Genomic DNA, 13,277 nt, shown 5'->3' with positions numbered 1-13,277 from the left:
TTATACACGGTAAACATACATGGTAAACATACATGGTAACATCATACACGGTACATTATACATGTTAAACATACATGGTAAACATACATGGTAACATAGGCATGGTAACATTATACACGGTAAACATACATGGTAAACATACATGGTAACATCATACACGGTACATTATACATGGTAAACATACATGGTAAACATACATGGTAACATCATACACGGTACATTATACATGGTAAACATACATGGTAAACATACATGGTAACATAGGCATGGTAACATTATACACGGTAAACATACATGGTAAACATACATGGTAACATCATACACGGTACATTATACATGGTAAACATACATGGTAAACATACATGGTAACATAGGCATGGTAACATTATACACGGTAAACATACATGGTAAACATACATGGTAACATCATACACGGTACATTATACATGGTAAACATACATGGTAAACATACATGGTAACATAGGCATGGTAACATTATACACGGTAAACATACATGGTAAACATACATGGTATGTTATGTTGGGGCTAATGGACTGTAAAGCTGACAGGACCGTTCTTATTGGTTTGAGATGATTTTTGTTGTACCATACGTTGCTATGGGGTGCCCCATTTATTTTGATCCTCTTTTTGGTTAATACAACACTTTGAATTTAACACTGTTCCAGTACTCTCATTCTTTATAGCTGAACAGGTTTGTTTATTATTATCAAGCTTGTTACAGTCTTTCTCAAAAAACAGAGGCACCATCCTAATATTCCTGCCTACATCAAAACCGGAACGTGACTCTGAATGCAGAGCACCCGCCTGTAAGGCAGCATGCTTAAACTCAAGCTCCTTCTGCGCACACGCTCGTGCTCCAGCAACATTAGTCTCTCCTTAAAGTGGAGATGAAGCATAGCGATAAATACATATTCATAGCATCACATTAGTATTTAGATAAGCCACAGAAAAAATCACGTTATAAAAATAAGCAGTTTCTAAGAAAAAACGATTTGTTATGTGCATTTTTGAAGCATTTATCATTATGGGCGCGGCCATTTTGTTGCTGACGTCATGGGGCTGGTTTGGTGTATACACTGCTGGTTAGCTGCCTATAGTGAATGGGTCAGTCAGTAAATAAAATGTTGCCTACAAAACAACGGGACCGCGGTGGTTCTTTTTGTATTGCTCCTGGCTGTTCAAACTAATTTTACAGTGTGAAAGAGAGGAAAGTTGGTTAATTTCCACAAACTACCAGTGAAAAAAACAGTGTTGTTGGCACGTTGGATCAGGCTGGCTGCACTCAGGCGGCGCGACCAGCCTGTTGGACAGGGAAGGAGGATCTGCAGCGAACACTTCATTGCCTCAGATTATGTTGTTGGGGTGGGATGTTTGTCCAGAAGACCACTAATCAACTGAAGCCGGACGCGGTTCCCTCGGTCTTCGACAGACAGACCGGCCCAGGCAGTTCAGCGTCGCGGAGCATTCAGCCTGCTGGCTACCTAGCTTCACTTCAACCAGCGTCGCGGAGCATTCAGCCTGCTGGCTACCTAGCTCCACTTCAACCAGCGTCGCGGAGCATTCAGCCTGCTGGCTACCTAGCTCCACTTCAACCAGCCGAGCGTCGGGAGCTCCAGCAGCTTGTCGGTGTGCTAATAGCCTCGGCAAGCTAACGGTAGCTGGCTCCAGCAGCTTGTCGGTGTGCTAATAGCCTCGGCAAGCTAACGGTAGCTGGCTCCGGCAGCTTGTCGGTGTGCTAATAGCCTCGGCAAGCTAACGCTAGCTAGCTCCAGCAGCTTGTCGATGTGCTAATAGCCTCGGCAAGCTAACGGTAGCTAGCTCCAGCAGCTTGTCGGTGTGCTAATAGCCTCGGCAAGCTAACGGTAGCTGGCTCCAGCAGCTTGTCGGTGTGCTAATAGCCTCGGCAAGCTAACGGTAGCTAGCTCCAGCAGCTTGTCTGTGTGCGAATAGCCTCGGCAAGCTAACGGTAGCTGGCTCCAGCAGCTTGTCGGTGTGCTGGAGCCTCGGCAAGCTAACGGTAGCTGGCTCCAGCAGCTTGTCGGTGTGCTGGAGCCTCGGCAAGCTAACGGTAGCTAGCTCCAGGCTATTAGCACATCGACAAGCTGCTGGAGCTCCCGACGCTCGGATGGTTGAAGTGGAGCTAGGTAGCCAGCAAGCTGAATGCTCCGCGACGCTGAACTGCCTGGGCCGGTCTGTCTGTCGAAGACCGAGGGAACCGCGTCCGGCTTCAGCTGATTAGTGGTCTTCTGGACAAACATCCCACCCCAACAACATAATCCGAGGCAATGAAGTGTTCGCTGCAGATCCTCCTTCCCTGTCCAACAGGCTGGTCGCGCCGCCTGAGTGCAGCCAGCCTGAGCCAACGTGCCAACAACACTGTTTTTTTCACTGGTAGTTTGTGGAAATTAACCAACTTTCCTCTCTTTCACACGGTAAAATTAGTTTGAACAGCCAGGAGCAATACAAAAAGAACCACGCGGTCCCGTTGTTTTGTAGGCAACATTTTATTTACTGACTGACCCATTCACTATAGGCAGCTAACCAGCAGTGTATACACCAAACCAGCCCCATGACGTCAGCAACAAAATGGCCGCGCCCATGGCGAAAACAGGGAAATTATATTTGATTTTTCAGACAAATAAGCAGGATTTCACATTTTATTATAGGACCCTGTCTTACACAAGGTACACAACAAACAAACTAGGATCACATTGTTCACTGCTTCATCTCCCCTTTAAGCTCACGCTCCTCTCTCCTCTCTCTCTCCTTAAGCTCACGCTCCTCTCTCCTCTCCTCACGCTCGTGCTCTAGCTGCCTTTCCTTAAACTCCAACTCCCTAATCCTCCACTCACCCTCTGCACCAGGTAATAGCGGAGACGCGTCAGACAAAGGAAGCTCCTCCACCCTCTCCTCAAGCACCTGCTCTCTAATGAGTAACATCCTTAAAGCACTCAAGGCAGTCGGCTTCAAACGTTTCTCACTTGCAGTAAGCTCTACCCTGTAGTGCACAGCAAGTTCTAGAAGTTGTTCCTTGGAAAACTTCCCCAACATATCATGAGACGGGTGATCAACAAAGTCCTTGATGGAAGCCATCGTTACTGTACCAGTCACCACAAGCTACTCACTTTACTTTACAGTCACGAAGAACCACTAACGAACCGCGAAGAACCACTAAAGAACCACTGAAAAACCACTAAAGAACCACTGAAGAACCACGAAGAACCACTGAAGAACCATGAAGAACCACTGAAGAATGCTAATGCCAATAATAACAACCATAAAGGGACGCGGTGGAAATGTGTGCTCTACTGAGCGCACCTTTCTAATTTGCAAAAAAAAAAAAACACACCCTGAAATAAATAGACATGTCATACACGCAGGGTGTTAGGTGCTAACAGGTATGCTAACCAAACACTCAAACCAAACAAAACAAATACAACAAACAATTTCAAACAGGTGGCCCTTCTAACCTGATATGACTACTTATGCTTCTACATCTAAACTGCAGTCACAACCGGCCCACCACATGTCTACCCTAAGAAACACTAAATCAGGCCCTACCACACTACCTGTGTTTTCTGGCCCCCTAATCTACCTACCCTTAAACTAATGCCCTGTAGACCTAACCATCTTCAACCACACCTGCTACCAGTCAAAGATCATACTTGACCATCCACCCGTCCAGTACATGATACGGTACCAGACAAGTAGATGGTGCTAATCCCTTCCCTGACTGCCCCAGGAGTATGTGGTGCACAGGAAGCTAACCAACAACCAGAAAATACTGTCCCTATCTACATGTGGTGCCCACTAAACTATATATTTTAACAGCATAAGTAGTCACATCAAATTACAAACAAATAAGGCATACTCACCTGTTTGATGAAACGGCTCAAGCCCCCACGTTACACAATATGTAACGAACACCACCCAAACCATAACACCATGACACCCCGTGTAACACAAAAAAAAACACCAAACAAATTTCTAGGGGTAAATATCCCGGACGAGCGCCCAACTGTTACGACCCTGGCTCAAAGGCACGCAACCTATGTGCAAACCAACACCAAAACCCGTGCTTAAACTCAAAAATGCTACTCTACAAGGAATTACTGGTATAACTAAAGTACAAGGATTGGAAGAATGTGACAACTCTCCCCCCTAACCACAGACATACCTGCATGTGTCTGAAGGCCTGGTTTTAACCATGCCAGCAGGTAACCAATCAGCACCAATTAGCTAATTGGCAGCCCTCACCTGCATGCCCCGTGACACAGGAGTGATCAGGCCTGCATGCACAGTGACACAGGAGTGATCAGGCTCCTGGTACATAACAATAGTCATCATCTGGGTCTTCTCCCTCTGATTCATTCGAGCTTTCTTCTCTTGGGATCTGTCGAGTTCTTGGTCACTTAGGTTTGTCCTTTACAGTAGGTCCATCTTCCACAGGGGTAGTAGGAAGGAAGCCGCAAGGTAGCAGTAGGTCTCGGTGGAGCGTTCGTAGTGGACCATCTCTGGTTTCAGGTCTCACTACATAGACTGGGACATTTCCAGTGTGTTTCACTACAATATAGATATCTGCTTCCCACCGGTCTGCTAGCTTGTGCTTTCCTCTGATGCGGACGTTCCTGACGAGAACCCTGTCACCTTCCTGCAGGGTAGACTCAACAACTCGTTTGTTGAATCTTGCTTTGTTGCGGTCCGCCGTCTTCTGTGCATTTTCTGTAGCTACTCTGTAACTTGCTTCAAGGTGGGATCTCAGACTGTGGACGTACTGCGAGTGTGAGCCTGGCTGGTAGTTGACAGGTAAGTTGAAGGCTATGTCCACAGGCAATCTTGGCTGTCGCCCAAACATCAGTTCATATGGGGTGAATCCAGTAGTGTCGTTCTTGGTACAGTTGTAGGCGTGTACTAGAGGTTTGACGTAGTCTCGCCAATGGCTCTTCTTCTGATTCTCCAGGGTGCCCAGCATATTAAGCAGGGTCCTGTTGAAGCGTTTTACTGGGTTTCCCCTTGGATGGTACGGGGTAGTTTGTATCTTTTTGATGCCGGCTAGCTCACACAGCTCGCTAATTGTGCTGGATTGGAAATCCGCACCTTGGTCGCTGTGGAGCTTCTCCGGGATACCATAGTGGACAATGAAGTTGTCCCACAGGCATTTAGCGACTGTCTGCGCTTTTTGATTTGCGGTAGGGATCGCTACTGCGTATTTTGTAAAGTGGTCCGTAATGACCAAGATGTCTTTTGTGTTACTGGAGTCTGGTTCCAGGCTGAGAAAGTCCATGCACAGCAACTCAAGTGGTCGTGTGGCTGTGATGTTCACCAACGGGGCAGCTCTCTCTTGTGGAACCTTACGCCGTACACATCGGTTGCAGGTCCTGATCTTTGTCTCTACTTCAGCTGACATTTTGGGCCAATAGAATTGCTTTCGGACGAGGTCTAGGGTTCGGTCCACGCCCATGTGGCCCATGTCATCGTGAAGGCTCTTTAAGACCATAGGTCTCAGGTCTTCCGGCAGCACATTTTGATGGTGGGTCTGTGCGCCTTCTTGTCTCTTCCGGTACAGGACTCCGTCCAATACTTCTAACCGATTCCACTCTCTTAGTAGAAGGTAAAGTTCGGGGATTTCCTTTCTGAGTGTCTGTGGCGGTTTCTCCCCTGACTCCACGAGCTGTAGTATGTGACGGATACAGGTGGCGGCTCTTTGCTTTTCTCGCATTTCGGCTGGAGTTATCAGCGGAACGACGGGTAGGCCACCCAGCTGGTCTTCTCCTTGGAAGCTGTCTGGGATTGCACTTGGGTGGAGGGCAAGTGATACCACCAATGCAAGGCTGGATGGTGTCTCTTTAGAGCCGTTGTCGATCACTTCGCGAACTAAGTGTCTGTCGCAGATGGCTCTAATGATGTCTTCACTCATGTTTGTGTGCTCTGGTTTAGGGAGGTGTCTTTTCTTTCCATCTCTTTTATCGATATTGGGTCATCAGCTGGTCTGCTGTGTGGTCGCCGGGACAGCCCATCAGCGTCTTGATTCTGTTTCCCAGCTCTGTATTGCAGCTGGAAATCGAAGGTAGATAGATCGGATAACCATCTGTAGCTTGCGGCATCAAGCTTAGCAGTGGTAAGGACATATGTCAGTGGGTTCTATCAGTGACAGCGAGAAATGGTCTTCTGTAGAGGTAATCCTGGAACTTCTCAGTTACCAACCATTTTAAGGCGAGGAACTCCAATTTATGGGCAGGATACCTGGTTTCACATCTTGACAATCCGCGGCTTGCATAAGCGATGACACGCTTCTGTCCTTGCTGCTCCTGGTAAAGGGCGGCGCCGAGACCTAGTGAGCTTGCATCTGTGTGCAATATGTAGGGCTGTTCGGGGTCGGCGAAACCGAGAACAGGGGTAGTTGTCAGCTTTTCTATGATAGCGTCGAAAGCTGTCTGGCAAGCGGGGGTCCATCTGTCATTGTAGGGAGCTTTAGGGTCGTAATACTTCTCGTGGTCACTGTAGCTTTTCCATGCTTCTTCATTGGAGGGTATCCGGCAGTAAGTGCGTTGAGGGGTTTCACTACCTTTGAATAGTCTTTGACGAATTTACGGTAGTAACCGCAGAATCCTAGAAATGCTCTCAGTTCTTTCAGCTTGGTTGGCTTTGGCCAGGTTTTGAGTGCGGTTGTCTTTTCTGGGTCTGTTTCGACTCCTTTCTCAGACACTATGTGGCCTAGATACCTTACGGAGGTCTGGAATAATTTGCACTTTTCGGGTGATAGTTTTAGCCCATACTCTTTCAGCTGGCTCAGGACTCGCATGAGTCTCTCCTCGTGTTCCTCTAGCGTTGAAGAGAAAACAATCAGATCGTCCAAGAAGACGAGGGTTTGCTTCAAGTTCAGTTCTCCCACGCACCGCTCCATAAGCCTCTGGAACGTGCCTGGAGCATGTTATTCCTTGAGGCATTCTATTGAACTCAAAGAATCCCAGCGGGCAGACAAATGCTGTCTTGTGCTTCTCCTTTTCTTCCATTTCGATCTGGTAATAACCAGATTTGAGATCTAGCACTGAGAACCATTTCGATCCAGTCAGTGCTGAAAAGGAATCCTCCAGGTTGGGCAGGGCGTATGAGTCCTTTACTGTTTGGAGGTTCAGTTTCCTGTAGTCTATGCATAGCCTGACATCGCCGTTCTTCTTCCTGACGACTACAATTGGCGACGAGAAGGGTGATTCAGATTCTCGGATGACTCCAGTGTCGAGGAGCTGTTGAATGTGGGAGCGCACAGCTTCTATATCTTGAGGGTGTATAGGTCTCGCCCGTTGTTTGAATGGTGTCTTGTCATTGAGATTTATGTGATGCTTTATCTTGTCAGTGCATCCGAAGTCGAGATCGTGGTGTGCGAAAACTTCTTGCATGGAGTTCAGCCGTTCAGTTATCTTCTCTTTCCACTCTTGGGGTACTGGAGAGTCTCCAAAGTCAAACTTGAGCTTTGATTTTTGGTTAGGGTCTGTCGATAGTTCTGCGTCAAGTGTCTTGAGCGACCGGACACTCATGACTGCATGTATCTCGGCTATCACAACCTTCGGGGACAGGGTGATATCGTGGTCGGACTCGTTCTTGAGGATGACTGGTATACAATGTGGCAGTTTTCGTGGTAGCTCTGCTAAGCCATCTGATACCAGGATTCCACCTGGCAAGGCCGTTGACCTTGGGGACTCTATCATCACCCATCTTCCTGCGTTGGTTGCTCTGCAACTCACTAATCCCTCGAGGACTTTGGTCTGACCTGGAGCGATAGTTTCAGGGTCTTTGCTATGTAGTTTCACTTCGCCCAGGCTGGAATCCGCAGACTGTTTATGTCTGGCTTCAAGGGTTCTCAAGACTACCTGGTAGCCGTATGGCAGGGATTGGTAGTTCTGAGATGTGGTATCTGCGCACTGCTGGTACAGGATATCTAGGGCGTTTGTGCCTATCAGCGCTGATGACAGAGAAGCGCTCATATCAGGCACAATCAGCGCTAGGGTGGGCGCTTCGATGTCTACTCCGAACATGCTCTTTGGAAACTTGATTGTAGTTTCGACGTAGCCGAGGTAGGGAATTTCCTGACCGTTGGCTCCTTCCACTTCAAGCAGGTCGTATAAGGAGTGGATGGGTAGGTGAGACATGTTCTCTTGATAGAAGGAATTCGGGATCGTTGTTACTTGGGAGCCTGTATCGAGTAAGCAGCTGCACTCTTTACCTTCCAGGATTACTTGTGCAGTGCATTTAGCTCCAACCAGTCCTTTAGGTATGGCTGCCACTTTGGCATAAGAGGCAGAGGTGCGCCATTTCCGTCTGGGACATCTCTCTCGTACCCCAGTTCCTGCCTGTCCCTCAGCAGCAACTGTCTTTAGTTTAAATCAGACTGGTAGGCTCTACTTTCAGCGTCCCAGGCATGCTGTTTTTCGTCTAGTAACTTCTTTTTCGAGACCACCAGAGAGGGGTTCGGTTCGCTCTCGCAGTGGGGTCTCATGTGTCCATCTTCTCCACATCTGAAGCAATGCCAGGGTCGGGGTCTATTGCTTGTGTAGTTCTTTGGGTTTGGAGTCTCTGACTTTTGGGACTTGGGAGTACCTCTGTCAGTCGTCGGTTTAACTGATGCCGGGGCTTCTTGCTTGGGAGCGGGCCTCGCTTGTCTGTTCTTGTTGTCCATCATTCTCGTGAGCTTTGTCTGTAGGTCTGCAACTAGAGCCTCTAAACGTTGGACTTTGGAGCTGGTGTCCGGAATCGGCTTTGAAGCGCATTCCTCTTCACTTCGGTCCCAGCTGCCCTGGGAGTTACTCGATACCCTAGGTTTCGAAACGTTCAGGCACTGTCTCATGCGGCATTATTTGGAAGAGCGCTTGTCTTCTGCGGTGCGGAGTAACAGGAGGAACTCTGTAAAGGTAGGTGGGTTTTTCTTTCTCTGTTCTAGCTGCAGCTCGGTTATCATGGTGTTGTCCCAGCAGCCTCTGATGAATTGTCTTAGAAGTTGCTGATCGAGGTCGGTGGCCGCTATGCCCCCTCTCCTATAGGTGGTAGTCAGCATCACCTGTAGTCGCGGAAGGTAAGCTGATGGTTTCTCTCCAATGTTTTGCACTGTATTGAGGTACTTTGCAAAAAGGTCATCTCCATCTTCAATGGTTCCGAAGGCAGAGTCAAGGCTCTCCAGGTACATTCCTGGAGGACATTCAGGTTCCAGGTGTCTTATGATGTCACTGGCGGGTGCCATGAGGCTATCCAGGAGTTTCCGGGACTTGTGTAGATCAGACACTTTTGTGTCGTTGAGAAGAAGAACCGCATTGTAACACCATGTCTCGTAGTCTACTTCTCTGTCGGGCCGAGGGCTTCGCCCAGAGAAGAGTCTGAGTCTCAGTGATGCTTGGCTGTGCACTATGTGCTCCACAATCATCCTTTGCACCCCAGGTGGGTTGACATCAGCGTGTGTCAGAGCAGGTTGTGCATTCTCTTGAGGGCGCGCTGGTGCATGAGACCGGCGGAGCTCTGGTCCGGCTGGCTGCTCTCGGCTTGTCCCGGGTTGGGGGCTTGCTTGTGTTGCAGGCCACGGAACCTGTGGGGCTTTGTTGAATGCCGATGGGTTGTCTCTATCTATCTCAAATCACTTACTCAAGATATAACCCTGTGGCCGCCCGATATCCCCCAGCGAGGTGCTAAACTCGCTAAGTTCTCGGGTCAATTACTATTCCTAATCACGCTTACTTCATAGTCACTAGTTAGTTATATCCAGTTGATATGAAATATAAGCATAGAAGAGTTGTTAACCTCTTCTTTGTTTGTAATAAACCGAATGTATGTCTGGGAGAACTCTTTGCCTATAATAATAGTAATTTATTATCACCATCACCGCCATTATCATAATTTTTTAGGAAAGGCCTGTAATGCTAATCATTTGAAAGCCTGATGATATTACTTTGCCTACAACAATAGTAATTATATTATCACCATCACCGTCACCACCATTATCATCCTTTTTTAGGAAAGGCCTGTAATGCTAATCATTTGAAAGCCTGATGATATTACTTTGCCTACAACAATAGTAATTATATTATCACCATCACCGTCACCACCATTATCATAATTTTTTAGGAAAGGCCTGTAATGCTAATCATTTGAAAGCCTGATGATATTACTACTCTTTTAATAAGTATTACTACTGCCAATAGTGTAATGTTAGCGCAATAACACTTAATAATCATTTGCAAGCCCCAGTACCCCTTATCAATTCGACAGGTCCATCAATTCCGTGGCCCGATCGTCATGCCCTGCAGTGGCTAGACTCTCAGTTTCCCACAAATCCAATGGAGCCCGTCGAACACAGAGATACCGGCGCCCGCAAACAACAAACAGTGCCATATATACATATATATATTATATCCTTTATATAACTTTAGCTAAAAAGCAGTAACCAGCAATTGATTCAATCTGCATGGCTTCCAGAATATAGCTATACCGTTTTACCTCAGATGAGAGCAGGGCGAGGCCAGCGTCGTGGCACATTGTGATAGAAAGCAGTCCACGAATTCAATAAGTATTATAACAAAGTTGTTTTAATTAGAAAAAGTAAGTTACAAAGAGACTGCATTGGAAATGTCCAATTCAGGTATAATAAGTATAAAACAAAACATCTATCATAGCATAGCAATCTTTGTCGCTATCATTTAAAAGATTCAGCTAAGAGCTTAGCATAGCGCTTCAAAATCTAAAGAGTATCCTTCCTAGGGAGGTTTACTAAAAAATTGCCAGGCCATGCCCCATACACCGCTCGACATTTGCCTGGCTCTATAAAAACTCTTCAAAGTGGAAAAATCAAAAAATCTGACTCGACAAGACTGGAGCAGTCACTTATATACAGATTCTGTATCATATCAAGAGCTCTTACTATTGGTCTAAATACAGTGATGTCATAGTGATGTCATTCTACCAGCCAATCAACACATAACACATAAAGATGACCACTCCTCCCTTTTCCAGCCGTTACTGTAACTGAGAGAGTAATAGATGTCTTTGTGCTGGGAAAAACCCTATGTCTTCATCTGTTATCCAGTAAGCTAGCAGGGGCCCACAAGGTCATAGACACATTCCTAAAGGCGTCCAGCATTATTGAATGAAACAATTGCCCTGCTGTAATATACAGTACATGGTCCTTCTAGCATGAATAGCCTAATACGCTTATATATATATACAGATATATATATATATACATGTACAATACAGTACTCATATACTTAAACATTTGGTAGATAAAACATCATACAGGAACCCTAGGAACCTCTGCTTCTCCCTCTGCTTCTGTCAAGGTCAGCGCTCTGTGACCACATTCCTGGCTTCACAGAACAGTAAGAGAAGAGGCCTCTTCTCTTTCCATTCTCCAGGACTACACAATATATTGTAGTCTTACACAAGTTACTGTTTTTAGAGTCTATAGTTATAGTTCTTACAGTTTTACACAAGTAGGAGGAAGAATACAAAGACATTCTTCATAATTACTGACGCTTAAGTCATCTCTTAACATATGCTTAGATTTAAAACAGATATATATAATAAACATATGCTTAATCCTTTATATCTTACAAGTGACAGGGAGAACAGGATGTCATAATAAAAAGTGTCACTAGTTGTTTGTGGCACTTCAACAGGCTTCCATTCCGAATACTTCCCCACCTGTTCCTTCGTCAGTTTGGGGGTCAGGATTCTTCCGGGTGAGGGCGGCGCTGATGGTGAGTTCTCTCTGGAGGACTTCCGCAAGGTCTTCGCCCCTCTGTTCCGCTATCTCCTTTAGGTCTGAGAGATAAGTCTGTGTAGCCGTGTTGCTGTCTGTGTAATCAATGGGGGTCTCGCTCCTGCGTTTTCTGGGCATCTTTGAGGGAAGGGGGTCCATTCCACGCACTTTGTGAAGCTGTCCGAAGGCAGACAGCCTTAAGGCATGCTTTGCTCTCTGTGTAATATCTTCTCTCTGCTGGCGGTCCAGGTGACCAATAGCATCGGTGAGATCCTTCTCACATGGATCACAGATTCCAGCACCATCTGTCATGAGGATCCCAGAAGCCAGACATTCCAGAACTCTCCGCAGGGCTTCTCCTGCCCCCATGGGTTGGTTCCCTGTGCCGATGGCTTTCTCACAGATCAGCTCCAGCGGCCAGCCACGCAGTGGGGCCCATGTGGGGACGCGGGAGCACAGGTCCCTCAGGATGCGGATGACAATGACGCAGGAGTGAAGCCCGTTGGCCCTGGCCTGGAACCACTTGGCGTGGCGGAGTGACGCCAAGGCAGTTAGGCAATTCTGCCTGTCCAGAACTTCCGGGGGATCACTGACTGAAAGCGTTTCACCACCGGCAGCCGCCTTCTCTGCCTCTTCGCGGACCAGTGGTGAGGTCATGTGTATGGTGAGGCTGAGCGGAGGCTCCTTGGAGCTCTTGATGACGATGCTGGCCTCACTGATGTGCTGCGTGACCACGTACTGGTCTTCCGTGATGGTCTTGAGCTGCACGGCCAGGTTGTCAGACACATTCTTCAGGAGGGTGAGGGTGGGTTTGTCCTTGCAGAGCAACACCAGCTCCAGGTCCAGATCACCCTTCAGCAACAGACCCTTGGCCACGAGACCCACCCTCATCACCCCACGCAGGGATCGACTGGGCAGGTCCTTGTGCTCGCTCTCTTTAATATCGGTCTCTATGGCGTCTGCTGCTGGTGGTGGTGGCGTTGGCGGTGGTGCAGCTGCTGCGTCGGGTTTGGGGGAGCCTTTCTCCTGCTCGTCCAGCCAGTCGGAGACGGCCGTCAGGGCACGCTCGGTGTGAGACACCATGTTATGTACGCTCTCCAGCTCCTCCTGCGTTGGGTAGATGGCAGAGTGCTTGGCCATCACGTGGCGGTCGTCGTTCATGAAGATACGCATGGAGCGGTGGCGCATTGGAGGAGGCTGGTGTATAAATACCATGATGGCTGCTCTTCTGTCCGGTGGGTGGCAGTGATAATGGTGTTGACTGTAGCAGAGGACCAACGATGCAGCCTGTCGGTGTGTGAACGTTTCGCTAATGGACGCTGCACGCTGCACTGTTTTTATAGGAATCCAAGATGTTCCGGAACGTTCTATTATGACATCATACGCTGGTTCTAGAATGTTTTACGTTCTAGAAAGTTCTTACCTAATAGCATTAACTATTTATGTCCCTCTGATAGTTATGATAGTTATGAATCTGAACCCTGGGTTACATTCTCCCCTGCTATCCTAATGCACG

At 47.5% G+C, this 13,277-nt stretch overlaps 1 protein-coding gene across 1 annotated transcript; it reads right to left on the bottom strand.

The window, feature by feature from the left end:
• Positions 1-11,671: 11,671 nt before the first annotated feature.
• LOC311244812 (interleukin enhancer-binding factor 3 homolog) lies at positions 11,672-13,065 on the bottom strand (the record flags this gene model as incomplete). The annotated part of the gene is made up of 1 exon (XM_084334497.1): positions 11,672-13,065. The coding sequence occupies exon 1, from the start codon at positions 12,974-12,976 to the stop codon at positions 11,672-11,674; it is 1,305 nt and encodes a 434-aa protein (XP_084190623.1). The 5' UTR covers positions 12,977-13,065.
• Between the last annotated feature and the right edge of the window lie 212 nt (positions 13,066-13,277).

The sequence above is a fragment of the Notolepis coatsorum genome, assembly GCF_963971535.1.
Source record: "Notolepis coatsorum genome assembly, chromosome: 18".
NCBI classification, from domain to species: domain Eukaryota; kingdom Metazoa; phylum Chordata; class Actinopteri; order Aulopiformes; family Paralepididae; genus Notolepis; species Notolepis coatsorum.
The sequence above is the reverse complement of the archived record's forward strand: the minus strand, read 5'-3'. Positions and strand labels throughout refer to the sequence as shown.